The 26,013-nt window shown below is 46.9% G+C and overlaps 1 protein-coding gene across 9 annotated transcripts in view; it reads left to right on the forward strand.

Annotated features, from left to right (window-relative positions):
* Positions 1 to 26,013, forward strand: part of GRAMD1B (GRAM domain containing 1B) — a 129,318-nt gene that overhangs the window by 99,260 nt on the left and 4,045 nt on the right. For 7 of the 9 annotated variants that reach the window (XM_065697347.1, XM_065697344.1, XM_065697342.1 and 4 more), the window contains 13 exons: positions 5,585 to 5,795; positions 12,834 to 12,854; positions 18,360 to 18,444; positions 19,248 to 19,351; positions 19,492 to 19,587; positions 20,051 to 20,131; positions 21,212 to 21,327; positions 21,772 to 21,928; positions 22,622 to 22,811; positions 23,152 to 23,295; positions 23,751 to 23,869; positions 24,907 to 25,049; positions 25,656 to 25,759. In XM_065697347.1, the coding sequence (XP_065553419.1) occupies positions 5,585 to 5,795; positions 12,834 to 12,854; positions 18,360 to 18,444; positions 19,248 to 19,351; positions 19,492 to 19,587; positions 20,051 to 20,131; positions 21,212 to 21,327; positions 21,772 to 21,928; positions 22,622 to 22,811; positions 23,152 to 23,295; positions 23,751 to 23,869; positions 24,907 to 25,049; positions 25,656 to 25,759 (1,571 nt within the window). Of the gene's footprint in view, positions 1 to 5,584; positions 5,796 to 12,833; positions 12,855 to 16,319; positions 17,062 to 18,359; positions 18,445 to 19,247; positions 19,352 to 19,491; positions 19,588 to 20,050; positions 20,132 to 21,211; positions 21,328 to 21,771; positions 21,929 to 22,621; positions 22,812 to 23,151; positions 23,296 to 23,750; positions 23,870 to 24,906; positions 25,050 to 25,655; positions 25,760 to 26,013 lie in introns of those variants that run through there. The other 2 variants (XM_065697343.1, XM_065697351.1) reach the window with 2 other exon arrangements.

The following is a 26,013-nucleotide window of genomic DNA, read 5'->3' on the forward strand; positions in this document are numbered from 1 at the left end:
GAGGAAACAAAGCCCATATCTGTTCCTTCTTTAGAAGTACAGCCACAGACGGAGTGACCGTGTTGGGGCCATGTCTGAGACATACCATCAGCCTCAGAGGGATGTGAAATTCTCATTTTGCATTATTTCCCCTTAATTTCTCTCCAGGTTTCATTGTATTATCCATCATGCTTTGTTCCATGCGGTTTGCCTTCCACCAGAGCAAGTGGAACTGTATTAATCCGGGGGTGATGGAGGGGTTTGGTGCATGATTTGTAGCACGTGTTGGTTCTCTGCAGATTAATGATCCTCCCTAAATCAGGGCTGTTCCGTTGTTGGACAGTATTATTAAGATCTGTCTTGTTCTATTTTGACAACATTTTCCAACTTTTGATTGGGATTTGCAATAGCTCCAGGTAAAAAGGGAGAGGTGGAGGCATTGTTTCAAATGCAGCACAGTGGGAGCTTCTGTAAGATATCAGGCTATTTGTCCATCAGAGCTGATAGTCTGTCTCTAGTGGTAACCAGTATCAGATGGTTCAGAGACAGACAATGACATTGTTAATAATACATTTGACCAACCTTGCAGTGCTGTATATGGGCAGAAGGCAAATTCCTTCCTAATGCTTGCAGTGATTTGCTAATCCCCTCGAGCATAATAATTGCATTAATTTTGCCTCATGAATATGTAAAGATGCTATTGAATGCCATAGGAGGAGGGCACCATTCTGAAATGTTGGAACAATCACAGTAAATCTTTGACAAGGATGGAGTTTTCTGTTAAAAACCAGTTGTTTAAATAACAAGCAGAAATTATGCTATTCCCACTATCCTTTTTAAAGCAATTGCCATGAAACACTGCTCAGTTTCTCTATAGCCCTCCAGGTATCACTGCTTTTTTTAATGTAATGCTTGCTTTTCTGTCTTTTTTACTGGGAGATGTAATATAAGTATAGCATTTTGTTATTGCTTGTAGAACCATGCCAAGCCCAGGGAATTGCTGGAGGATATATGGAGGTTTTCATTCTTGGATTATCAATTTGAAGTGAGTGTAGGTTGGTGATGATCAAAAGTTGTTACCATCTGCTTGCTGTTTGGTAGACTGCATAATGAGTTTCTGAATCTCATCTTTTTCCACTGATGTCAGACTGTACCACAGAAAAGTATCTTTGTAGGCGTCTAATGAACCCCTTTACTAGCTGTTTCTGAGAAGAATTAACTCCTTTTGTACTACATCCAGGCTTGAGGTGCCTTCTTGACCTTGCAGCTTTTCCTGCTTTATCAGTAGAGCTCTGTTTTATGCTTGAGGATCTCCCTCACTCTTCTTTAGGAAAGCATGTAAGCACAGGCTTGACTTTATTTGCACAGATTTCAGACAAGCAGAGGTCAATATATGCTGAAGTTCTTTGCTGTTTTGGAGGCATGTAGTGCTCAGCTGGTTATAGAATTAAGCCCAACATTTGCAATGCTGTTGGTAACCCCATTTCTGGGCCTTAAAGAGCTTACTGTCAGGTAGGTGCTCTGGGCTGCAGGGAGACGCAAGCAACTGAAGCACATTTACTCTTGTAAAGTTAAGTTCTCTTGAGACCTGTGCCAGACTTGGAGGCTGCTGAGTAGCTTTCCAAACCGAGGAAGTCAGAGGGGGCTAGAAATACACTGCAGGAAATGGTGTCATCAATGTGCTTCTGCAGCCTGAGAAGCTGGTGAACACGATGAAGGTGGGAGCATCATGTACCAGAATCTGCCACTTGCTCACATGAGCTGCCCTTGTAACAAATCCTTTGGTTTTTCACAATGCAGTGATTATTTTAGTTCACATCCTGCAACTGGCAGATTCAAATGGATGTGCTGTGTGTCTTTTTACTGTGTGCATTCCTACCTGAGAGGAGAGCAGGCTCTGTTGTAGTGGCAGGCAGGGTGATTATTGCAGATCTGGTAGGATGGACAGACTTTCATGTCAGTGCAGGGATGCTTGAATGTCATTCATGTAACAGACTCAAAGTTTCTTGCTGAGCTCTCCATTAAAGCATTGCAGAGTCCTCAGGATTCCTTTATAGCTGTAAGAACCCCAGGCGTAGCTTGTGGAATACAGACTGCAGCCATTCCCAAAAGCTTCTGGTCGCTGAAGTCACTGTTCACTGGCTGGTTCAAATCCTTACAGGAGATAGATACTCCGTTGGAAGAGGAAGTTTGTATTCTTTGTCTTGCCTTACATCCTTGCTTTGTGGAGTGTTCAGGGTAGGGTATAACCAAGTAGCTTGTCTGTGCATTGCCAATCTTCGTTCTTTTTCCAGCACCCAAAGAAAAGCTCAGATATTGAGGCTTGTCCTCCACGTGACTGAACAGAATTTGGCCTTTTCCTATGTGCACGCTTTCTCATGTTATTTTTACTGCAGCTCCAATCATAAGACGAGCTGTTTCTCTTGGGCACAGTATGAACATAAACCAAGAAGACACACTCTGCCTGTATCCCCTATATCCTTCACCTAGGAGTAAAGGGCTGCTGCTTAGGTGGGCTTGTTTGTGTTCTGTCCCTCACTTAATCTGTTGCATCTACTAAAGGCTCCGCTGCGGGGGTATGGGAGGCCCTGAATGCGCTGTGGTCAATTAGGTCTGTAAAGCATTATTTATTACTATTATTTCATTTCAAAGTGGGTCAAGCCGTTTTGGCATTTCAGGCGCTGATTCCTGGTTCAATGGCAGGCCGTGGTCACTATGGCAACTGCAGAAAGCGTTCGTCATGGCTGTGCCTTGGGTTAGATTCAAACTTCAAGGACTGAGCAGGGAGTTTTAGGGGCTCAGGGCAAGGGGAGGCGAGTGGGACGGAGCTGCAGGCTTGAGGGCTTTGTGCCCATCCTCGTATTCCTCATTGCGTGCACATGCATGGAGCCCTCCATGTAATAACAAATACTCAGCGTTGCCCAGTCATCAGATAGTGAGGTGGATTCAGACCTGAATTTGATCAGCTCTCCTGCCTTAAACCTAAGAAGGCACCCTTGAAGCTGTTTTTCCCTATCTGCTAAGGTGATAATTCATACATATCTAACACTATATGTACAGATGGACTGAGATTGTTAAAGCATGCCAGAGATGCTCAGTGATTGGAAAATGAAGCTGGGAGACCAGAGGGTGCCTTAGATTGTGCTTGGCATCAAAGCCTACGGCTACAGCAGTGAGAACTGAACCTGGACAAACATATACATGCCAGCTTTAAGGGAGTTAGTGCTGATGGTGCTCCTGTGTAGCTGCATCAGCATGGGTTACTCAGCATGACTGAGGAGCTCTGTAAGACCATGGGTGATACAGCTTGAATTGGCCTCCATAGTTGCATCTGTGCTAGGCACGCTAAGGCTGGTTTGGAGCACGTATGTGTTCAGAGTGTAAAAGCTGAGATTATATCTTCCATGCCTGTGTGTGTGTATTGGAGCTGGTATTAATGTACTTATTGCAGTCCACAGAAGGTAGAATTTGTCTCATTTGATTACAGTTTGAATAGGACTACCAAACTTTTTAGTGGTCTGAGTTTCACATGCACACAGTGCAGCTGGTACAGTAACTGGTTATGTTGCGTTTTACTTTAGAAACAGTAAAAACTCAGTGCTCTTTCATATTTGCAACCTGAAAGAAAGCAGAACCTTGGCTGAATTTAACTTAGTTTGTGTTAGAGTTGTGTGAAGCTGAAACTCAAGAGTGAAACTTGGGAGTATGAACTCACATGAACTGAAAATGAGAAGGAGATTGTGCATGATAAACCCAGGTTTCACAGGAGTATGTCTGTTCAAACAGATGTAGCACAGTGGGACGTGACTCAGGAACGCTGGCTTCAGATTCTTGCCTTGTATTTCTGGGGATCATCTTTTGTTCAGTTTTTAGTTTCAGGCATCATTTGGAGGGATTAAAGCTTGACTATTGCTACAGTTGTGCTGTACATGGAGCTGGTGTTCAGTGCTCCTGTGTCTTGACCAAGGAAAAGGGGCACACAGTTTGCTGTTGGTGTTTCTCTTACACACAATAAGCTTACACTTGGTATGAGGGTGGAATTGGCTCCCGTTGATGTTTGCGTAAGCAGCTTTGTAGTGTTCCGTCTGCAACTTGTTTAGGGAAAGTGTCATCACTTGTGTGTTAAAACAAACAGTGACCAAATAGAGGGTAATTCATGAGACCAGTTCATCCAGTACTAAACCAAACCCGATAAAGGAGTGTATTACATTATCTAAACTAACCTGCGTAAAATGGTTTTGGCATCGTCAGAGGTAAAAGGTGGCTGTGATTTTTATCTGAGGATGAAGGAAACCTCGGGCATGTTTTCAGAGAGGAAACAATCCGCTTCAACTCCCCCACTGTACATCCCATTGTGAGAAGTGAACTTCGGTTTGCTGTATGTAATTGGGCTTAAATTATAGCCCTCGAGAGTTCAATTGTACTCACTTCTTTAATTCAATCCCTTACAGCTGTAATTCCCTCACCCTTTTCCTATTGCCTGCTCCTCTGCCTTGCTCAGATGTGGCTTTGCTTTCGAACGCTCAGAAGATAACAGGGTACAGTAGCAACTCAGCATGGCAGAGTTAGCACAAAGTTCATCCTTGGATCAGCCCAGGTTCCACTGTGACCTGCAGGTTGCAGAGTTGAACAATACCAGCAGGGAAGGCCTCAAAGATGTTTGGTCTGGTCATAAATAGTTGTGGCTGTTAAAGGAAATGAGTTACATAGGGAAAAATGGATGCAGCATGTGGTATTTTGAAGTGTCTGGCAGGAAGAAGAGGCATCAAAAGAGAAGGAACAGTGAGGAAATCTGAGTTTTCCTGTTCTGTATAAATACGTATGTAACTGGCTTTCTGGTTTAGGTGTTAGGGCATTGACTGAAGTTCCATTCCCCGAAATGTTTCGTATCTTCTGTGAACCTCTGTCAGGTCTTGCTTTTCCCCAGCAGGAAAGGGCAACTTCTCTTTCTTTAAATCATGAAAGCTTTTACGTCATAGCAAAGCATTTCCATGCCCAATTCGAACTGGTGTGCGAAAGGATGGTTAGATACAGGAAATCATGACTGTGGTGTCTGTCATCATGACTCCCCTCCCAGCGCCCCATCGTTTTTGATGAGCTTTAATGGAGTGTTTCCTAAGAGACATGGTTCCATTTTTGTGCATCCTGTTGAGTCTAGTTACACTTGCTGGAATAAAATAAAGGAGGGACATAGTGGGACCCTATTAAGAGTGGACTCTACTGAGAACACACTGATACCTCTTTTGCTTTTGAGAGCAAGTTTAGGTTTCCTAAGCTCAGATCCTCCTTTTGAACCCTCAGAGCTGACAGGAGAGAATGAGTTCATTCTCTGTGGTCAGATGAATTGAAGAGTAGGTGGAGAAAGACACTGGCAAGCCGTTGTAGTTCCCTTTGCCACTGGTAAATGGTAACTGCCTACAGCCTAATTTCACTGAGGACATAAGTCCTACGCGTGGCATTGGGCGCATCGCTTTGGGAAGCCAGATTTGTCCGCTGTGCTGGTGGAGATATCTGTGAGCGATGCTCCACCTCAAGGATGGATACAGTTGCATTTGGTTTGAGCTGAAGATCATTAACCCTGCTCTTTCTTCCTTTGTCTCCGTAGTACTGCCAGTAACTCCAACCGCAGCACGCCTGCCTGCTCCCCGATCCTGCGCAAACGCTCCCGGTCCCCGACGCCGCAGGACTCCCAAGGAGACGCCATGGTGGAGAAAGGCTCGGACCACTCGTCAGACAAATCCCCTTCCACGCCGGAGCAGGGTGTACAGCGTAGCTGTTCCTCCCAGTCAGGCCGCAGCGGGGCCAAGAACTCCAAGGTGAGCAGCGAGCAAATGCCTTTGGGCAAGATGTGCATGTGTCCCCAGCTCTAAAACCTCTAAAGCAGAACACTGGCTTTGTCCTGTGCCTTTTCCCCTGTAGCTAACTTTCCTCTTTCTTCCCTCATCATCCTTCTGGAGATTCTCCGAACAGGGAGCCATTTGTATAGGTCATATTTTGGCACAGCTCTAGCATCCTTTTAGCATCCATGAGTTGCTGGTGGCTTGTACGGCAGCTCCGTAACAGTTTATGTAGGCTAATGATTTTGCAGTCAGGACCCTGTTTCTATGGGAGGCTCTGTGGTTTTGAGAAAGACCTTGAAAATCAGCGGTTTTTATAATCTGGAACATGAAGGGTGATGGAACAAATATAGGTTCCTCTGTGCAGACAGCTTAGAAAGGGCCCACGCATTTCTCCAGTCCTAAGCCCTGTTTGGAGATAAGGCTCAAGTTGCATAGAATCAGTTGGCCAATCCTCTGCGCATTGCATCCTATCAGTGCAGTATTCTGAGTGTCTTGGCCAGGGCAGATGATATTTTCCCTAGAAAGATACTGTGTCTTTTGGACCGTATTTGAAACAGCCTTGTCTTTGCTGTTCTGAGGAGCAGGGTTGGGTGACTCTATCTGTGAGCAAATGGGACCTGTTGAAACACACATGGGAGCCAAATATAACCTTTGATTATAACCCTCATGTGAGTGGCATATTATAAGCTAGTTACATGTGTATTTCCAGTGTTTTAAAGTGAAATATTTCAGCCTGAGTAACTTCATGGTGTCACAGGTATCATTCTGATGGCTTATGTGAAATGAGTTGTTAGATCTTTCCCCGATCTAGTGCTGGACACAAGAAGTCTTCATCCACTGTCGCACACGAGAAGTGTTCATCCACTTCCCTTTGTGGTCACTGCCAGCAGAGGAAATGGGATTCACTGGCCCATGTTCAGTGGGCTGAACTGATCACACACTGCTATGGGGAGAGTATGGGAGTTAAAAAGAGCAGGCAAAGAGTTTTCTCAAGATGGATCATTTAAGACCTGTCAGCTTTGAGGTTGCCCTTGAGGTCAGACTTGCTTCCTGTGCCCTCAGCAACCTACAAACACCCCGCAGGGCAGCAGGACCGGATGACAGCATCGGGCATTACGATGCCAGCAGTGTGTCCCCAAAGGAAAACCATGCATAGGGGAGGCAGGCAGGATGCTGTGGTTATAGCCATGCTGGGGGACACTGTCCGGGAAATGGCATCCTTACTTAAGGGGGAGTTACAGAAATGAGTTGCTGTGATTTAAGGCCATGGGAGTGCGATTCGTATCAACATGGTGACTATAAAGCTTGGCTTTATAAAAGGGAAGGGGGTGTAATGTTTTCTGTTGGGTTTGTGGGTTTTCCTTCTCTTGATTTGCGAGGTAATTTTTCTTCTTTCCTTAATTTCTCTCTTTTCATTCCTGCATGCTTTCTCTCCGATTAAGTCACACAAGCGCCTCTCCAAAGTAAGCCTTCTTTTTTCTCTCCTGTCCCCCACTGTAGAATTGTCTCATCACTCAGAAACCCTCCCCGTGGTACTGAGCGGTGACCCCAGTAAGGCATTCTCCTGGTGCGGCTGTGAGAATGTCAGCAAGAGCTCAGCCCCGTGCCTGTAGCTGAAGCTGGTTTCACTTATATCACTGGGATCTCGTTAATATTTGCGCACATGGTGTGAGAGCTGGCCTGTTCATCGCATTCCTTCAATTACTTCTGACTAATTTTAGCCTTTGTTTTAAGGTTTGCTTTCCCTCCCCCTGGAAGTGAGCTGCTGTCTTTGCCAGGGAGAAATCTGCTGGCTTTGGTAGGCTGACAGTGCTGTAATCCCTTCTCTTTCCTCTTGTCTTACTTTATGCCTTCCAGAAACAAGAGTTGATCCCCACAACTTCTTGCTTGCTTTTTATGATGAATGGTAGCTCTGTAGCCAGTGATCTCAGCTTACTGCCCTCGCACGCTTCCCTCTGTGATGTAAAATATTAAAGATCAGTGATTTCAAATGAATCCAGCTTAAACCTGTTAGAACAGACCTGTCCCAAATGAATTGTGAGAATTCATGGGCTCGCTCTCAAAGGTAATAAGTAGAAGATCCCTCTGTGGGTGCTTGGATTGGAGATAAGATCATTTGAGATTGATCTCGCATCTCTATGCTACCCTCAGAAGAGTGTACCAACCAGAAATGCGGATGGGATGCTTACTGGATACCGTGCCAGGCTGTTGGCATTTCCACATGTATACAAGGCAAGTTAAAACCAGAATGGCTTGGATGGCTTCATAATCCACGGAATCTATGCCTTGGCCTTTCCCCTGTTGATGCCTTAGGTTTCATTCTAGGCAAGTTCTCAGAGAGCAGTGAAGCCTGCAGTGCTGCCTTACTGTTTTTCCTTAGTCATAGTGCCTCTTGTATCCAGCCTGACCTTGCATGTTTGCTGGTGTCTGCTGGAAGCTTTGTTATGTCTTTTATTAGACAGATTGTCTTGTGCTTGGTAACTGTAGCTTAAACCACAACAGTGTGAAAGAAGCTGTATGGAAGATGCAGGTCTGGAGTAGCAAAGAGTCCTGAAGGGATTGCTGGTGAGTAGAGGTGTGTGGGTCAGGACAGGTCGTGGTAAGCTGGAGGTGCTTTGCCTAAGCTATGAAGAACTTTGTTAGGAGAGGTTCTGATGGGAAGAACACTGGTAGGGAGTGCTGTATACGTCAAATGGATGCATAGTGGTACTGTGATGAACAGCACATGAGGATGAGAGGAAAACCCCAACAACTTTAAGAGAATTAGAGAAACAAGTGGGAAGTGGACCTCAAGGTGAGTTCCAGTGCGAGGAAGACAGCGCACAGAGGGAAGGGGATCCTGGGCATCACCTCCCTAAGCCTGTGTCAGAGCCCTGCTGCCTCGCTTACCATGGTCTGTGCACAAGGTGAGCCTAAAGCTGTGCACAAGGTGAGCCTAAAGCTGTGTCAATGTCTTCTCTGTGCTCCCCAAGGTGGCTTTCTCTGGTATAAGGGAGGAATCTCGGGTGTAATGACCCCCGATTCTCCTCACACAGATTATGATGGTATCATTAAGACAGGGAGAGGTTAGGAACAGAGAGCCTAAGATGTTAACATCTCCTTTCTCAGCCTCTTCTCCTCTCCCCACCCGTCAAGAAGAGTGGTCTCGTTTTCCAGCCTGTCTCGCTAATGAAATGAACCAGCTTGAGCCCATGAGTTTGATGCTGTGTTTATACAATTGCTGACATATCTGCTTGAAGTCCCCTGCCCTCTTTTGTCTGTTGTGTCAATTGTCGTGCTGCAGCGTTGCCATCAGAGGGAGCGCTTCGCCAGGAGTTTTTAAGCACTGGATGACATCTCCAGGAAATCTGTCCTGGAGAAAGAGCTTTGCCATAGTGTCCATTATGTGGCATGGACCAAACCACCGACAGGCCTGTGTCAGCATTAGGCTTTTACTGGCAAACACTGCTGCTTTCTGAACTTAGTAACAAACCCCCCTTTTTGCTAACAGCCGGCAATGAAATATGTATTTTCAACTCTTCTGCTCACTGTTAAAAGTGATTTCCTTCCCCTTGTAAATCCTTCAGATTCTTCCCACTATCTATAGTTAATAATGAACGCTGAGGATAAATACAAGGTTAGGGGGAAATGTGAGTTTTGATGTAGCCCCTGCAGACTGTACAACAGTTTAGGTCTGCTCAGAAGGTCTCTTGTCTTCAAAGCAGGGTTGATGTGGTTAGAACAGGTTGGTCTGTAGTCTTGGCCAGCCACATTGTGCAGAGCTCCAAGACTGGAGGTCTCCTAACCTCATCGAGCCCTTGCTCCAGTGCTTAATCACTCTTGGGAGCAGGCTTTTTCCTCCTACCCGAGTAGAATTTCCGTTACTGCAGCTTATGACTGTTGCACCCTGTCCTTTCAGTGTGCGATTATGAGAAGAGTTTGGCTGTGTCTTCTCATTTACCCCTGCCACTGGGTGGTATAATCCCCCTATAGGTAGTAGGTGATGAAATACTGGTCATTTTGGACCAGGGTGAGGGATTTAGGAATAAATGTTATCAATTTCTTTCAGTTACATGGCCACAGGGATTTAGAAGTGAGGTGAATGGCATAGTTTTTGGAAGAAGGTCAGGAGAAAGGGCTCTGGAATCTGTTCCAAGCTCCACCCTCACCCTGGTTCTGTGCCTCTGTTTTCCCAATTGTAAAATGGACTTAGGGATACTTAGAGAGCTCTATGGCACGTCATTCACTTGGAAAAGGTTTCCATTCCCCTGGAAGTAGTAGGAGTGAGTTGCGATCCTGCTCCCAGTAATGCTGAAAGGTGGCAACTTCTGTTGGCATCAAGTTAGCAGGCTGAACTTTGTATGTGTGATCCACTGCTTCCTATTCGCACTGTAAAGCTGTAATCTTCCATAGCAGTATATACAATACCATTAACCTATGAAGATTTAGAGGCAACACTATATTAATTAAAGGCTCATGGAAGATACCCCATATTTTGCCTTCCTCAAGTTCTTCCTGGTTACGGCCACCATGTAACTGTGAACTCTGGTATCGGTGCCGGTAGCATCGTCTCTGCAACTCACTTACATCTTCTCCTCTTCTGTGTGCAACTCCATTCCTCTGTTACGTATTTCTTTTCTCTTTTCAGTTCTAATGCTTATGGTTTCTTTTTCCAGTATGACAGACTTAACCTGCTCAAAGTAAGAATATGTTTTTCCTTTTTCTTTCTTTTTTCCCCCTTCATTACACTGTCTATTGGTTTTCATCATTCACATCCCCTATATTCAAAGTGAGTTAAAAAAGAAGGTAAATAATATTGAAGATAGATATAAGGATTCAGCCTCCCTTCTCTTTGGACTGTTTTACCTGCAAAACAGAGGTCAGTGGGAAGGAATCTCCTTATGTTGAGTGGAGGCAAAAGATGAGGCTTGGCTGTCAATATAATTGTGTGGAAGAGCTTAAGAAAGGAGGAGCTGCAGAGCTGCTTTACAGAGGAGCTGAAGTTTGGGGACATTCAAATGCAAGGGGCCAAAAAGAGTTACTGCAGTGAATGCAGCAGAGGGGGATGAAATCCTTTTGCAGTGTGCTGACACCACAGCATGTGCACCCTGATTCAGGAGACACAGCGATAGCGGTGTCTCTGTTTTGTCTATGCCAATTATAGCTTGATTATGAATCCTTTCCCCCCAGGAATTTGTGAGCTATGCCTTTTGCTCATTAAGGCAAACAGATGGCAGAACAGATCTGCAGGAAAACCACTCCCATCTCAGACAAGGTGGTGTGTATATGGTTTAAGATTAATTCCCCCAATTCTTTTTAGTACAGGCTGAATTCCAGAAGGCATTTTTCCATGTCCTACATACAAAGAAGGATGACTTCAACCAGACCCTTTATGAATGGAGGGTATGGCCAAGTATGGAAAAGTGTAGGAAGTAAAAGGAAACTCCTCTGGTTAGTTAATCAGCCATACTGTGTATTCGGTTCATATCCTATCCCCAGGATCTGGGGAAAGGCCTTAGGGGTGTTCTTTTTAACACCAGACTCCAGTATTTTGGCCTGTGGCACATACTGTGTTACTGTGGGGTTCTGCATTAGAAACCAGTGCGATGAAACTGGCGGCAATGCCCAAGGTTGCAAGGGCTCCTTCAGGAATGAGATCCGGATGCCAGTAAGGTTGTCTGCGGGAGTGGCATATAGGGAACAGAGGGAACTGAAAGCAGGGGGAGGTAAAGAAAGAGCAGCGTAAGCAACCCCATGTCTACATAGAAATCTCTGGTCCAATCTGATCTCATTAACACTTGGTACTTACTTTCCTCTAAACATCCTGTACATCACTGGTCCTGTTGTGGGCTCTCCCAGTGCAGGTAGTTCTGTGTCTCTGTGAACGTGAGCTTAACTCTGAGTAAAGCTTCCCCAGGCTCTGCTACAAGCTGGGGAACAGTCCGTTTCCCTTGATGTTCCAAACTGGGTGACAAACACTCCCAGTCCAAGGGTCAGAAGCAAGATGGCTTCAAAGAAAGAAATGCAGTGAAATGTTGCTTCTGTCCTTGTGTAGCTTCAGCTCTCCCATGTGCAATGTGGACATGCATTGCTGCTTGGGGGAGAAGAATGGGCACAGCCATGTAGTAGTAAAAGGCTACAGGGCTCCCAAGCTTCGTTGCCCTCGGGTAAATCCACCCTAAAATGGGGGATGCCTGTATTGCCAGTGCTGCTCTATGTCCTGGCATTGGAAAGCCAGCCTGACTGGAGTGGGAGTGTGAAGCTCTCTCTGTGCAGATAAATCTCACCTCCAGCTGAGAACTGCCAAGTGAGACTTTCCAAGCCGAGTTGGCTTTTTCATCTGCTCCAGTGTGCCGTGCGGCCTGTCCTCTCAAACCATCTGAAATGCCATGATAAAGACAAACAAATTCACATGCGAAATGATGCAAAACACTGCGCACTGAAATTCTGGAGGGGAAAAATACATCCCAGCCTCTCTTTTCTTGTTTTGCTTAGTTTTTCTATGATTTTTCCCTCCTTCTCAGCAGTTTTCCTGGCTCCTTTTTAAAACTTAAGATGCTATTGAAAGTTTGCTGGATGGCTTTTGTGAGTCAAACTGTGTCCCTGCCTCTCCTAGTAGTTCTTCAAGGGCTTATTCGCACAGGGTCCCTTCAGTGCAATGTGATTTTTGCTACCTGGCCAGCAAGGACGAAGCCTCTCAAAGGCATGGCTGATGATGACTATGAGGAGCTCCCCTGTTGCTAGTGGATGCTGCTGTTCTGCAGAAGGGAGCACAGTCTGTGTGTGTGCGTGCATGGGGACATGCACACGTTAGCCTGAATTGTTTCCTATGATGGACTCGTGCTTCTGGATTTGTTCTTTGTTCCTGTAACTGGAAATAACTGTTAGACCACACCATTGAAATCTTCTGTTTAACCCCACTTTCACTTCACTATTTATACAAACCAGATTGGACCTAGTTTCTCTGTCCATCTTTCTTTTGGATCCTAAGATCTCTGTGCTAACTAATGCTTCTCTTTTATTTTGTCCTTACAGAAAAGCCAGAGTTGGTATAATGTAAGTACTCCAGTTTCTCTTGTCCCTGGGTGAATACGGGCTGGGTTACCTGGGTGGGGGGAAAGGTGCAAAGGGGCTTTGCAATGGCATTGGGGCATACTGACCATTTCCAAGAAGAAGAGACGGAAATGGCTCAGAACTGGCATCCTGAGGGAAGGGATGCCAGAGACAGAGAGCACAAGCTTTGTCTTGTCAGTCACTCTTGTGATGATCTCCACACCCTGTACCTTACTGTTTCCCAGCAGCGTTGGTCCTGACGTGACGGACAGAGCTGCCACCCTGCAAACCCATTGCACCTCTCAGGGTGGTGTGGGGCGAGAGAGGAGCTGTTTTCTCTCTAAAAAACTATGGCAAAACTCTCTTTTGCTTCTGCCTTGCTCTTGTTTTCATTCTGCAAGCATGGGTGGCAGTGCTGTCAGTACACAGTGTGCTAATTCCCACCGTCGGTGTCGTTCTGCACAGTTAAACCCTCATGGCTCGAGTGCTCTAAAGTAGATAGTTGGCAAATGCAGCAGCCGTTCCATGTCCAGCAGCATGGAATGTTCCTGTAGACATCAGAACCAGTGACTTTGGCTGATTCAGGTTTGACAGAGGCATGAGAGGCAGACTTAGTTACTTGCTGTATATAATCAGCACCAGGATAGTAGCAAGGACAGGAAAGGCAATGCTCTCGGGAGCAGATTGAAGCATGGAGGCAATGGCATTAAGAATGAAGGATAAACCACGGTAGGTCAGACTAGTGGAGATGTGGCAGAGAGGGGAGTGAGGCAGATTGGGCAAAAATGCGAATCTGTGGCCATGGCTAAAGGTGACTTTTGCTATTACTGCTTTTACTGTAGCTGCTGAGACCCATACCCTGCTGCACGATGCTTTGCTGTGGTCTGCTTCTGTGGGTCTCTTGTGTTTTCATGTTCTCTCTATCTTATCTTTCTGTTCTCTTGTTTTTCCTCCATATATTTTCAGCATGAGAGACAGTACATCCGGAGAGTAAGCACTGGCTGCATTTTTTGTGGTTCCCCCCCCCCCCAATTATTTTCCTTTAGCAAACAAAACCAAGCCATTTTCTATCAGTAGAGACATTCTGGCCAGATAAAAGCAGCAATGTAGATGGGCCACAAACTCCAGGAAGGCAGTCAAAGTCAATCCTACTTGGCAGTATTATTACCATTACAAATGTGCTAATGGATCTCCTTGATATGGTTTCCCTTCCTTGCCAGCTCTTTCCAGGCAGGATTATTCTGGCGTTTGGACCATTCTGGTTCTTCCATTCCTTTCCCCACTGAGAGCAGCTCTAGAAATGAATCTGTGCAGGCTACCCCTTATGATTTCCTTTATTCACTTTGCACCGCTTTGATCTTACATAAAGCTTCACTATGCTCAGAGCAAACACTCTCCACATTGGTCTTTGTGCCGGTTCAGCACTGTCACTGTATAAATACAAACCAAAATACAGTCCTTGCCTCAAAGAACACGCAGTCCTTAAGGGTCCTTAGAGCATCAGTGGTCAGAAAGCCAGTTTCCTAAGATTACTTTAGGTTTTGCTGCTTTTAACTGCTCTTCTTGTCCTTGTAGCATCGGCAATTGGTCCTTGTCCTCTTTGGCAGTTGGAACCCTTCCTTTTCCCTCTCTTGGATGCCTTTTTTGTCTACTTTTTCCTCAAGATGCTACCAACTTCTCTCACCTTATGTGTTCTCCTTTTGATCCTACTACTGCTTGTGGGATTGACATCCCTGTCAGATTGAGGAGTGGGAGAAAAGGGGTGAACTGAGGGTTGGTTTGGCAGCCCAGCCCTGGCTTGGTCTTGGTGTGCTTTCTCTGCTTTGCCTTCTGGAGGACAAACACAAACTGGTCCAGGTGTGAGGTTTAGAAAACAGCATCAGTTTGAGAGCAAATGCTCAAGCTTTGCTCTGTGTCCATGTCTTCATGGTGGGAGAGCAGACCATGACTGGGCTGGCTAGGTTCACTCACAGTGGGAAGAAGTCCCTGAGGGTGACTTCAGTGCCTTCAGTGAGGAACTCCAGACACAGAGGCTCTGGTTTAGAACTGTTATTCTTAGAGCAGACTGGGTTTGGAGCAAATGCTGTGGGGCAGGTGGCCAGCTTCTTTGCTGCATTAATCAGCATAGCACAACTGCTGTCAGAGGGGGAATGTATGCTGTCCTTTTCCAGTAGTTTTCCTGTTGTCCGGAAGCAATGTAAATCTAATTCCCTAAAGAGTTAACATTAAGTCCATCAGCTGTGCAAAGCAGATAAGGTTTTCCTTCCCCCTTTTCTCCCTGCCCCTTCCATCTCTCCTGTTTTCTGTGGCTTGTGCTGAACCAGGTTGTACCTATCCCAGTTATCGTGCTGTCAGATTCCATCCCCCAGCAACAGTTGCTCTAAGTTTCCTGTTGGAGGATCTGTTTGTGTATTAACAGGGAGCTTTTGCTGTCGGGAGTCACCCTTTTCTCCCTGTTTCCCCCCTCGCCGTGCCACCCTGTCCTGTCTCTGTCTGTTTGCAGTAGAGTTAATGTTTGCTGTCTCCACCTCCAGGTTAGCTCTTCCCATCAGTTGTGTCATTCATCCCTGCGATAGAGGTGGGTGGATGTGCAGACAGAAGCATCCTGGTGGGCTCTTTTTTGGAAGTAATCCCATGAACAGTTTCCACCAAATAGGGCCATTCAGTAAAGCAATGCAGGTGCCTCACAGATGTCTCTAATCCTCACTGTTTGTCCTTCCCAGGCTTGTTGTTCCCCCATCATTGGGTGGCAGATGGATGCACTGCTTCCTTCTGGCAGAGTTAAATGGGGAGACCTGTGTGCTGTCTAGCACTAGCAATGCTTTTGTGGTGTGTCTGAGCAGAGAGAGCTCTTGTCAGGGAGCAAACTGCAGTCATTGGCCCTGGAATGACACAGTGGCTTTGCATAGGCTTGGTTGGTTGGTGTTTTGGTTTCTGAGATCTGTGTGCCCAGTTTGTTAGGAAGGATGAGGATTTACTTAAGGATACTCATTTCCATGGATTCTGCATCGTGGTTGAGCAGCACTGGTGCCATAGTGTGGATGCTTACCTATTCATTTCTAAACTTGAGCAGAGATGGACAGGCTGGGGACTAGGGGCAGAGGGGTGTAGAGAGTTCCATTGCTCCAAGCAATCATCCTGGGACCTGCAGGGAGTTCTGTTGCTGGAGTCCTGCATTTCCAAAGTGACCTGATAATGGATGAAGCCTAGAAAGAGCTGTGCTTTTTGAGGGGGCTCAGAAGCACACATAGGAATAGCGGAGCCGTTAGGATTCCTAGCTGTGTGTGTCTCACATGCCTGATTGCTCATCGCTATACTCTTTGGACCGGTCTCTCCTTACTCCCCTCGCGCCGCCCCCAGCACACTCTGTCCAGCAACTTTCCATTACAGGAAACATCTGCTGGGAGGCAGGGCTGAGCCAGGGTTACTGCAGGGCATTGGCCGACAGCGTTACCCAGCTACAGTGACTTAAAGCATGTGTGAGTCTTTCGGGATCTTCCCCACCCGATCCTTCCATGAGAAGCTGTAACAAAGACCGGGAGCTGCCTTTCGGAGCAGAGAGGGAACAGAGAGGAGGCACTGAAGGAAAGGGAGTAACTGCTTTCTGGTTGAAAAAGGTGGACACAAACCCAAGCTGAAGCCTCCGAGCTGTTGGTCCTGGTGGTTGGAGCTGTATCAATTGCCAGCTCCTGTGCATTGAACCTTGGTTGGGAGCTGCACATGCCTTGCACTGACCTGCCTGGAATTGCTCAGGCTACCAGCACCTCTGCAGTGCTGCTTCAAGGGATGCCCACAGCAAGAAGGTGGTGAGGCTGGAGCAGAGGAGCGCCCAGGTTGCCTGCCAGCACGTATACCCCAATGAGCTGCTTCTGCAGAGTCCTCTGGAGGGCAAACCCTCTCTCAGATGTACAGAGCCTGCTAGGGCAGGCGACCTGAATGTGAGCAGGAGCATAGGGGAGGGCACGTAAACCCCTGCCAAGCTGCTCCATCTCTTTTGACTTTGAATCTAAACAAGAAGCGGTGACAGCAGCAACAGGAAAAGTTTGACTGGGAGCACGGGGAGCTGTGCAGTGGGAGTGCTATGGATTCCTTGCTGGAGTGTGGGTCTCTCTGGGATCCGGTGCTGGATCGTGAGCTGCCCTGTCTGCAGAGGGACCTGGACGGGTTTGTCGACTTGTCACAAGAATATGGATCAGATGAATTTCCAGCTGTGAGTGTCTCTAAACCCAACTGATTTGTCACTAACAGAAGCTCTGGTGCTGAGCTGAGGTGTCTGTTGTAGTACAGGCTGTAGGTCAGAGCATCCCTTACTGCAGGGAAGGGAGGGGAGCACCCTGCCACATGAAACTGTGCTGCTAAGCTGGGTTGCTGTAATGCACTGAACCCAAAGCTCAGAGCTGATTGTAATCTCTATTCCCCCTGCATCCTGTCTGCTTGTCCCAGGAAATCTTGGGCTTGGGGCTCTTGCTGGAGCCCATCTCTGACCAAGATCTTTTCCAGATGTTCTGACTAGAAGTTGTCTTCTATAATCGCTTTGATTTCTGGGAAGTTCCCTTTCCGCTTTGGAGATTTGTACTGCACAGCTGGAAGAGACAGGAGAGGGTTGTTGAAGGGAAGTGGAGATGGGAAGAGGTTGTAGCCCAGGTTACTCTGCCTTCCCTACACGTGGGAGAAAGAGCATGATAGATCAGGTAGGAGATGTGGGTCTCCTGCGTTTGGATGTGTGTATTTTGGTCAGCTCTGCCTTCAGAAAATGCCCTGGCTGCTCTGAGCAGCTGTCAGCGTGGGCATGGTGTGCAGGGGGGTCTGACATGGGCAGAGGCACGTTATAGGGTAATAAACACCAGAGAGAAGCCAGCTCCTGGGCCCCCTCCAGTTAATAGCACCGTGAGGCCAAGTGTCTGCAGAATGAGTGCGAAACACGGCTGAGTCCCTGTGAGAGGATCTTCTGAGCCCCGTAGGAGTGTTCTTGGTGCACAGTGGGTAGTTGTGGTTCACTGACTGACTTGATGGGGAGAGGAATGGGATGACTGCAGTATTCCTGAGCTCTTGATGACAGTGACTGTTCAAGTCCCCTTGGCAGGGCTGCAGCTCTGCTAAAGCACCCATTTCCTGTGTTGCTGCGCTGTTCCCGGGAGAGCTGGGGATTGGTGGCAAACTGATGCACTGCAAACATATGTCATACTTTGTGCAGTGTAGGATTGGAGGAAAAGAGGTTTCTCCTGCAGCCACAGCTTCCATACGATTCCTTTTTGCTACCTCTGATGTGGGTATAGCTCTTCTACTCTGTACTTGCTCTTCCAAATCAGGTTCTCCTCCTCTTCCCTCTTAATGCACTAAACCCCAAATCCTCCCATCTGTGTGTCTGCTGTGGTGGGAGCTCCTAGCCTCACGCTTTGTAAGTGCATCTGATCCCCCTTCTCCTTACCAAGGTGTTCCCGTTTTCCCACTCCGTTTCTCCGTGCTCGTGCCTGCCCCTCTCTTTAACAGGCACTCTGTTATTTGCAGGTGTTGAGTCCAACTTACAAACAGCGGAATGAAGACTTCAGGAAACTCTTCAAGCAGCTTCCTGACACAGAGCGCCTCATCGTAGGTAAGGTGCAGCCTATGGTTTGGGGAGGAAATCCAACGCGAGTGCAGCTTGCCACCAAGGAACAAGCCCATTGTGTCTTTCCTGTGCACAGATGGAACCCCTCCTCACCATTTCTAACGGGTTTCATCCATTTTGCTTCAGAGAGAGCAACACTGATTTGTATCAACTATGGCTCTGTTCCCTCGTGGTGTGAGGAGCACGTTTTCCTCCACAGTGCTCCCCCAGACCTGACAGTATGTCAGCCTTGGAGCTCCTTCCTCCTTTGGTCAGGGTGCATACACGCCACTGAGTTTCCCTATTTTCCAGCATCCCTGATGCTCCCTATTCACACATGACTGCCCTTCCTGAATCCATTTAGCCTTTGGCCTTGCAGCTGATTAGTGACTGCCCAGTGCCTTGCATCTGTTCTTTTATTTTATATAACGGATGAGCTCGTACCATGTCTCATCCTGTTGAAAAGTGCACATTCTTAGTAGGGGAATAGAAAAGGTTTAGGATGCTTAAAATGGGAGAGAAATGAACTAGAAGGCAAAAAGGAAAAGACACATTATAGTACATGGGATGATAATAAGGCAAGATCATGAGTCAGTAAGAGAGATTGTCTGTGACATGCCCTTAGGAGGAATCATAACCAGTGGACAAAGCAGCAGCTGTGGCTCAGTTCCTTCTGGCTCTGCCTTTGGCTTTCTGCAGCAATGCATTGAGTAGCTTCTTCTCTCGCTGCTGCTGCTGATCCTCACCTTTAGGCTGTCCCATCTCCTGATTTTGATGCTCCTAAATGACCATCTATTGTCCACCCACAGATTACTCATGCGCGCTACAAAGAGACATTCTCCTGCAGGGCCGCCTCTACCTCTCTGAAAACTGGATCTGCTTTTACAGCAACATCTTCCGCTGGGAGACGCTGGTAAGGCTGTCACACTGCTGCACGTGTTCTGTGCCAGCAGGTCTGCTGACGTGGCTTTAAAAGCACTCTTCCCATTGTATCCCTCATCTTTACCTGTGTTCTTTCTCCGCCTTCCCCTCTCTGCATGGCTCTGACTGCAGCTGACGGTTCGCTTGAAGGATATCTGCTCGATGACCAAGGAAAAAACAGCACGGCTCATTCCTAATGCCATCCAAGTTTGCACTGACACTGAAAAGGTACATCCTTGAAGCCTCCACTTCTACGGTCATCCCTTATGGGTGTCAGGGGCAGGGAATGCCATGGGATTGAGTGCTTGTGCTACCTGCAGCCTCGGAGGAGGCACCAAGGTGTAGAGCTTCTGCAGACCTCAGCTTGAGGCTGTTGATCATATGTGGGGTGTTGGAACAGGCAGAAGATGTGGGTTATTTAGTAGCACATCACAAACAGAACTGTTTCTATGCACAGATGCATGCGAGAGGACTTGCAGCTGATTCTCTCCCAGTTTAAGCCTCTCTGGGTGAGAAGCACTCATCCTCCCTGTGAGGCCTTCAGTTCTTGTACCCAAGAACCAAGCAGCTATGCTGCGTGGCTTGCTTAGTCCTGTGAGCTGGGAAGTGAACCGAACAGGCTTGTTTCTTCTTCTTCCCTTTATTAGGCCTTTTCTGAGCTGATTTTTTCTCTTTGTCTCTTCCCATTCAGCACTTTTTTACTTCCTTTGGGGCTCGAGACAGGACGTACATGATGATGTTCAGACTGTGGCAGAATGCTCTCCTTGACAAGGTACAGACACCAGCCCTTCAGTGCTGGGGTGGGATGGAAGGGAGGTGATGAATATATGCAGATGCAACTAATGTATATGCATAAGAAGACACTGGGACAGTAAGCTGATGTGTTTAGGTACATCACCACAGGTGAAGTTCTGTCTTTTAACATGGAATTCTGTCTATGTACAGACATGCAGTAGATCCCCCTTTGCTGAGGCGTGGAAGCATATGTCTTAGGAAGGAAGTTTTTTGAGGTCCATAATTCAAGTGAAACAGCCCAGAAGAAAACAGTCAAAAATGGAACAGAATTAGCTCATTGCACAGGCAAAGCTCTCACTAAGTCTGTGTGTAGACTTCAAGGTAGGACAGAAAAGGGCATCCCAAAACCAGACAGTGTTAGGTAGGGTTAAGGGCTCGGTGGGTTGGATTGTACAATAAAGCAGGATATGCACCTGCTGTGAAGGGGCCCCACTTACACTGTATTTGATCCCAGTATATGTTCCACAGTCCATTGAGTATTTCTGGCCTCCCTGCGGGAGCAACACTCATGAACTGACATTATGGTGCCCCCAGCACTTCGGGATGTTTCTGGCTTGACTTCATACCATGCTAGAAGGTTTAAGTAATCAAGCACCCAGAATACCCTGTCCTGAAAATGGGGGTAGTAGTTGGTGTGCCAAAGGATCGCTTTGCTTTGGGCAGCTTGTGTTGCTGCCATATGCTGTCATTTGAGCAGCCTTTTGGAGTTCCTGACAAAATTCAGTGTCCTTGCTTTCAAGGGCAAAGCAAATGGGAATGGAGATAAAGACAGGAACCACTTCCAGAACTCTTTTTCCAAATGTAGGATGCGTGCCTGGCAAAAGAGAGGGAGAAGGAACCTGGTCCTTTTCTCCTGATGTGGATTAGAGTGCTTGTGGGAAGAAGGTGAAACACATTTTTCTGGATAAAACTTTCTCATTATAGGGTTTTTTCCCCCATGTTTTTGATTGCTACTTTTGGGAGCTAGGTTAAAAATTTCCTGCCTTATTCCATGCAGTAACTATGGGAAGGATGCTCTCAGGTGAAAACGTACGCTGTTCTCTGTTCTGTCTTTTAGCCTCTCTGTCCAAAGGAGCTCTGGCACTTTGTCCACCAGTGTTATGGGAACGAGCTGGGTCTGACCAGTGATGACGAAGACTACGTGCCTCCTGACGATGACTTCAACACAATGGGGTGAGTGAGGAGGAGTAAACTCTGCCTGTGATGAAGAAAAGATGGCTTCAGGAGAGCAGGAGTCCTGATATACATTGCATCCCTCAAACTGCTGATTGTCCCTGGTGAGAGATGCTGGGTTCCAGCCAAATGTTTGCCCTTAAATGTGTAATATCAGTAAAGCTGAAAGAACAACATTTCCTCATGGAAGTTGGCAGGGATGGAATGCCTGCCTCTCTACTTGCTGGGCTAGATGAGCAGCTCTGTAAATGCCAAAGCATCCCATCACAAGGCCAGTCAGTGTGTTACACAGTCAGAAAGTGCTGATATTCCCTGTACTGAGCCATTTCTCCTCCCGGTCAGCCTGGAAACCTCATAGAAATATTCTTACTTGCTCTGTGTGTCCAGTTGTAGCTGTACTGAGAGGGGTAAACATAAAAACCTGTGTTCTCTGTGGCGTCTCAGCTACTGTGAAGAAATCCCCGTGGAAGAGAATGAAGTCAACGACAGCTCCTCCAAAAGCAGCATGGAGGCCAAGCCAGAAGCTAGCCCTCAGCTGCCAAAGAAATCTGTCACTGCCAGCACACTGACATCCACGGGAAGCAGTGAAGCACCAGCCTCGGTAAGTGCTTCCTCTGTTGCAATGGGAGCAGTAATCCTTTCCTCTGGGATCCAGCTCATCATCCTTGGTGCTTACCCTTCAGCTCCGATTCCACTGCAACAAACCTTGGTACTTGAATCAGTGCTATCTTGTAAGCATGGCCTTTGGCCTTGAAAAGATGTCCAGAGCATGCCTAAAGTCCTAAAATCCAAGGAACTGAGGGCTTTTAGATGTAAAGAAACGGAGTGTTGGAGATAAAAAGCTTATCATTTCTTTTCTGCCTTCAATTATTCCCTAGGAAACAGCATGTATGTACCCTCCTAGTATTAACAGCAGAGCAGACCTTGTTTAGATCATAGAATCATAGAATGGAAAGGACCAGTTTCAACACCCAACATATAACCTCAAATTTTCCTAGCTGTACAGGGCTTGTTTGGTAGCAAACCCAGTGTTGGTGTGCTTGTCTGAACAACCAAAAAGCCCTGTGTACATCCCCAGCTTGAGCTGTATGTGCGTCTTGGAGAGGAGGTGATCCCCTATGTCCATGTGTTTCACAAACACTGTATGGTGACCTTCCTCCCCTCTCTATTATTTAATATCCAGACATGCTGAGGCCAAAGGTATGAAAATTGGCTCAAGGATGTGCAGATCTCAGAAATAACCCCCATTTCCATGTGCTGACCGTGCCCTTGTTGTGCTCTCTCCTTGCTGCAGTTTGATGGAGTGCTACCAGAGGAGGAGGAGGCAGTGGCGGAGAGTCCTGTGGAAAAAGACATTGGCATTGCAAATATCATGGCAGAGAAGATAGAGATCATCAGCCCCGTGAACTCCCCTTCCCTAGACTTCAATGACAACGAAGACATTCCCACTGAGCTCAGCGACTCCTCAGAGACCCATGATGAGGGTATGTGGGGAAGGGCTGTGTCATCAGTGTTGTTTTCAGCCTTCTCCCATCCTTTCCAGTGAGGGACTGAATACTGAATTCCTTTTCTGGACCCTAAGAGTTCAGAAGATGCAAAGAATTCCCATCCTAGGGATGTGGGGTATTTGGAAGGATGTCCCTAAAATAACCTATGTAGTTAACGACTCCTGACGTTCCAGCTGTTGTCCTGGGTCAGTGGAGGGTTACAAGTACCAACTTTGGGTTCCTTCTTCACTAATACTAATGTCCTGGTGCTGTGAAAGCACAGGCTCTGATATTGGCATGGATCATGGCTGAGTTTTGTGGGCCTGTTTCCCTATAGGGGAAGTCCAAGCCTTTTACGAGGATCTGAATGGGCGGCAGTATGTGAATGAGGTGTTCAACTTCAGCGTGGACAAGCTGTATGATTTGCTCTTCACGGACTCCCAGTTCCAGAGGGACTTCATGGAACAGCGCCGCTTCTCCGGTAAGCCGTCTGGCTTTATGTTCTAAGAGCATAGTCTGATTGTATGGAGGAAACAGGCTCTTACTTCTGAACGTCAGGTAAAGCCTGATCCTGTGTTCAAGGTTCAGTGGTGTGAGGAAAAAGCTTTTCTAGCTCTATACCACACACTGGCACAGACTGCACAGTTAATGATGCAAAGAGAGTATCCCTTGTCATGCTGTAGTCCTCCTTTCCCTGTAACTGGAGGTTTAAAGCTGAAGGAGATAGGTCTTCTATATAAAATGTGGGTATTTTCCCCTGCTCCCAGTGCAGGGAAAGGGGGAGAGGCTGAGGACATATCTTTCACACTCAGCTGAGCTCTAGTGCTTCGAAGGCGTTATGTCCTGAGCATGGTTATATGGTCATGCCTTTCCCTAGGGAATTGACCTGAGATCCCTCTCCAGTTACTTAAAGGGAATATTGTTTTGTCCTCTCAGATATTATCTTTCATCCCTGGAAGAAAGAAGAAAATGGCAATCAGACCAGAGTGATCTTGTACACCATTACCCTCACCAACCCTTTGGCCCCCAAAACTGCCACTGTCACTGAGACACAGGTATGTGGAAGGGGGAGCAGGGGTGTAATGCTCTGTAGAAACAGAGCTGTGGTTGATTTCCTTGTCTTGGGCATGCTGCTTTGCATGTTGTCATTCTCCCTATCCATTTTCCTTCACCCATTTTTCTTATATTAGCTTGCTATCCAGTATCACTGCAGACGTGAATAGCTGATCTCAGACTTACACTGGATGGCATTGCAAGGAAAAGGCCATACATTTTCCAGCAGAAGCAGAGTTGTTTAGGAACAAACCAGCCCATGCTAACAATTGTGTGTGTTACCCAGGCTGGTGCTTTTTGAGCTGTGGTCAGTCCAGCACATGTTATTCATGAGCAGGGCACAAGAAAGTCAGACACTGTCTGGCCAGTGCTTCTTACAGCTCTACATAGAGATGTCCAGGCTGGTGAGGACAATTAGATGACCCGTTTAAAGTGACGGGCAAAGGGAGCAGCACACTGTCATGCAGGCAGGGACCATTTTATTCCGTGTTGTGGGCAAGCACCGAGATGCACTTTGCTGTGTCCTCACTGCAGAGGTACGTGGAAATAGTCTTTAAGAAAAGCTGTGATTTGTGTATGGATCAGATCAGAAGCACTTAAAAGAAGTAACTGACGTGTTTCTGCAGTGTTTAGAACCACAGAGTCATTTATGTTAGAAAGGACCTCTGTTTAAAGCAGGGTCGTTTTAGATCAGGTTGCTCCCTGACAAGCCAGACATGAGTTTAATGAGGTCCCAAAGAGCTGGTCCTCATGTGGTAGTGTGTGTAACTGCATCTCTGGTGCAGAATGCTGGGGGTTGAGCTGCTGGGACTGAATGGCCCTTTTGAAACGTGCCTTTGAGAAACATCTGAGTGAAACCCTTGGTTTCCTTGAGCAGACCTTCCCTTAAAGGGGAGACGTTTGCAGGGGAATTGCAGAGATGGAGCTTGGGTATGGGCATGGGCTCCTGTTTGTGGTAAAGTGCTGGTGAAGGTGCCAATCTATCAAAGCCGCATTCTAACCAGACTAATAGTTGCCTTGCATGCTGTCTTTTCTGCAGACAATGTACAAAGCCAGCCAAGAAAGCGAGTGCTATGTCATAGATGCAGAGGTGCTAACTCACGACGTCCCCTACCACGATTATTTCTACACCATTAACCGCTACACGTTGACTCGTGTTGCCAGAAACAAAAGCCGACTCAGGTACACTTCTTGGGGGATAAAAAGAGCCTTATTGACGACCAAAAGGCACCTTTGGGTGGGAGTTCTGCTGTTTGGTGTGTTAGAAGGAGTTGGGGAGAACCTATTTCTTTGTGCTATCATGAAGAGTTGCCACAGAGGCGATAGCCTACAGTTGTGACACTGGGCAGACAATAGACCCAATGCAGGGGAGTTATAGCTGGGTCAGGGAGAGCCTTTAGAGGCTTCTCTTGCCCACTCTTTCGAAGCAGTGGTTTGCAGGGCACAATCAACATGAGACATGCTTGCAGGGGCTGAGCTTTGGGGGACGAGGGGAGGAATTTGGTGCCAGGCAAAGCTATAGGCTTCACTAAGCAATGTAAATGCCTGCCTGCTACATGGCTGAAGGTCTTGGGGGGGGTCATGGGGGATGCTCTTGTGATGCTTTCGTGCCACTACCTTTGGAAGGCCTTTTCGTGCAGTGCTTCTGGAGAAACATGAAGGGCTGAGGCCATTCCAGAACTAACAGTGTGCAGGGTTATTTCTCATTTATTATTGACAAAGGAGTGTGAATTGACATCGCCTCCAGGAAGCAAAACTTAGGATAATGACTTTCCTTTCTTCCCATAGGGTTTCCACAGAGCTGCGTTACAGGAAACAGCCTTGGGGGCTGGTGAAATCCTTCATTGAGAAGAACTTTTGGAGTGGCCTAGAAGATTATTTCCGTCACTTGGGTAAGAGCAGTGATGAGTGGAGCTGCACGGTGTGGCACCTTCCATAGATTATGCATGCATCCCTGCAGCATGACATTTGTCATACCTGCTGCCAGCCTACTGGGGATCAGACCTTGGAGGGTGAAACAGTAAAGTGTATTGCTGGTTCTTCTGCCGTATGTTTCTTATGCTTAAAAGGCTGTATTAGCTATGCTTTTTCAATTAGATAGGAAAACACATTTTTAAATGCTTTCTGCGTGATAAGCCATAATTTC

This window comes from Lathamus discolor, chromosome 17 (genome assembly GCF_037157495.1).
Source record: "Lathamus discolor isolate bLatDis1 chromosome 17, bLatDis1.hap1, whole genome shotgun sequence".
NCBI classification, from domain to species: Eukaryota; Metazoa; Chordata; class Aves; order Psittaciformes; family Psittacidae; genus Lathamus; species Lathamus discolor.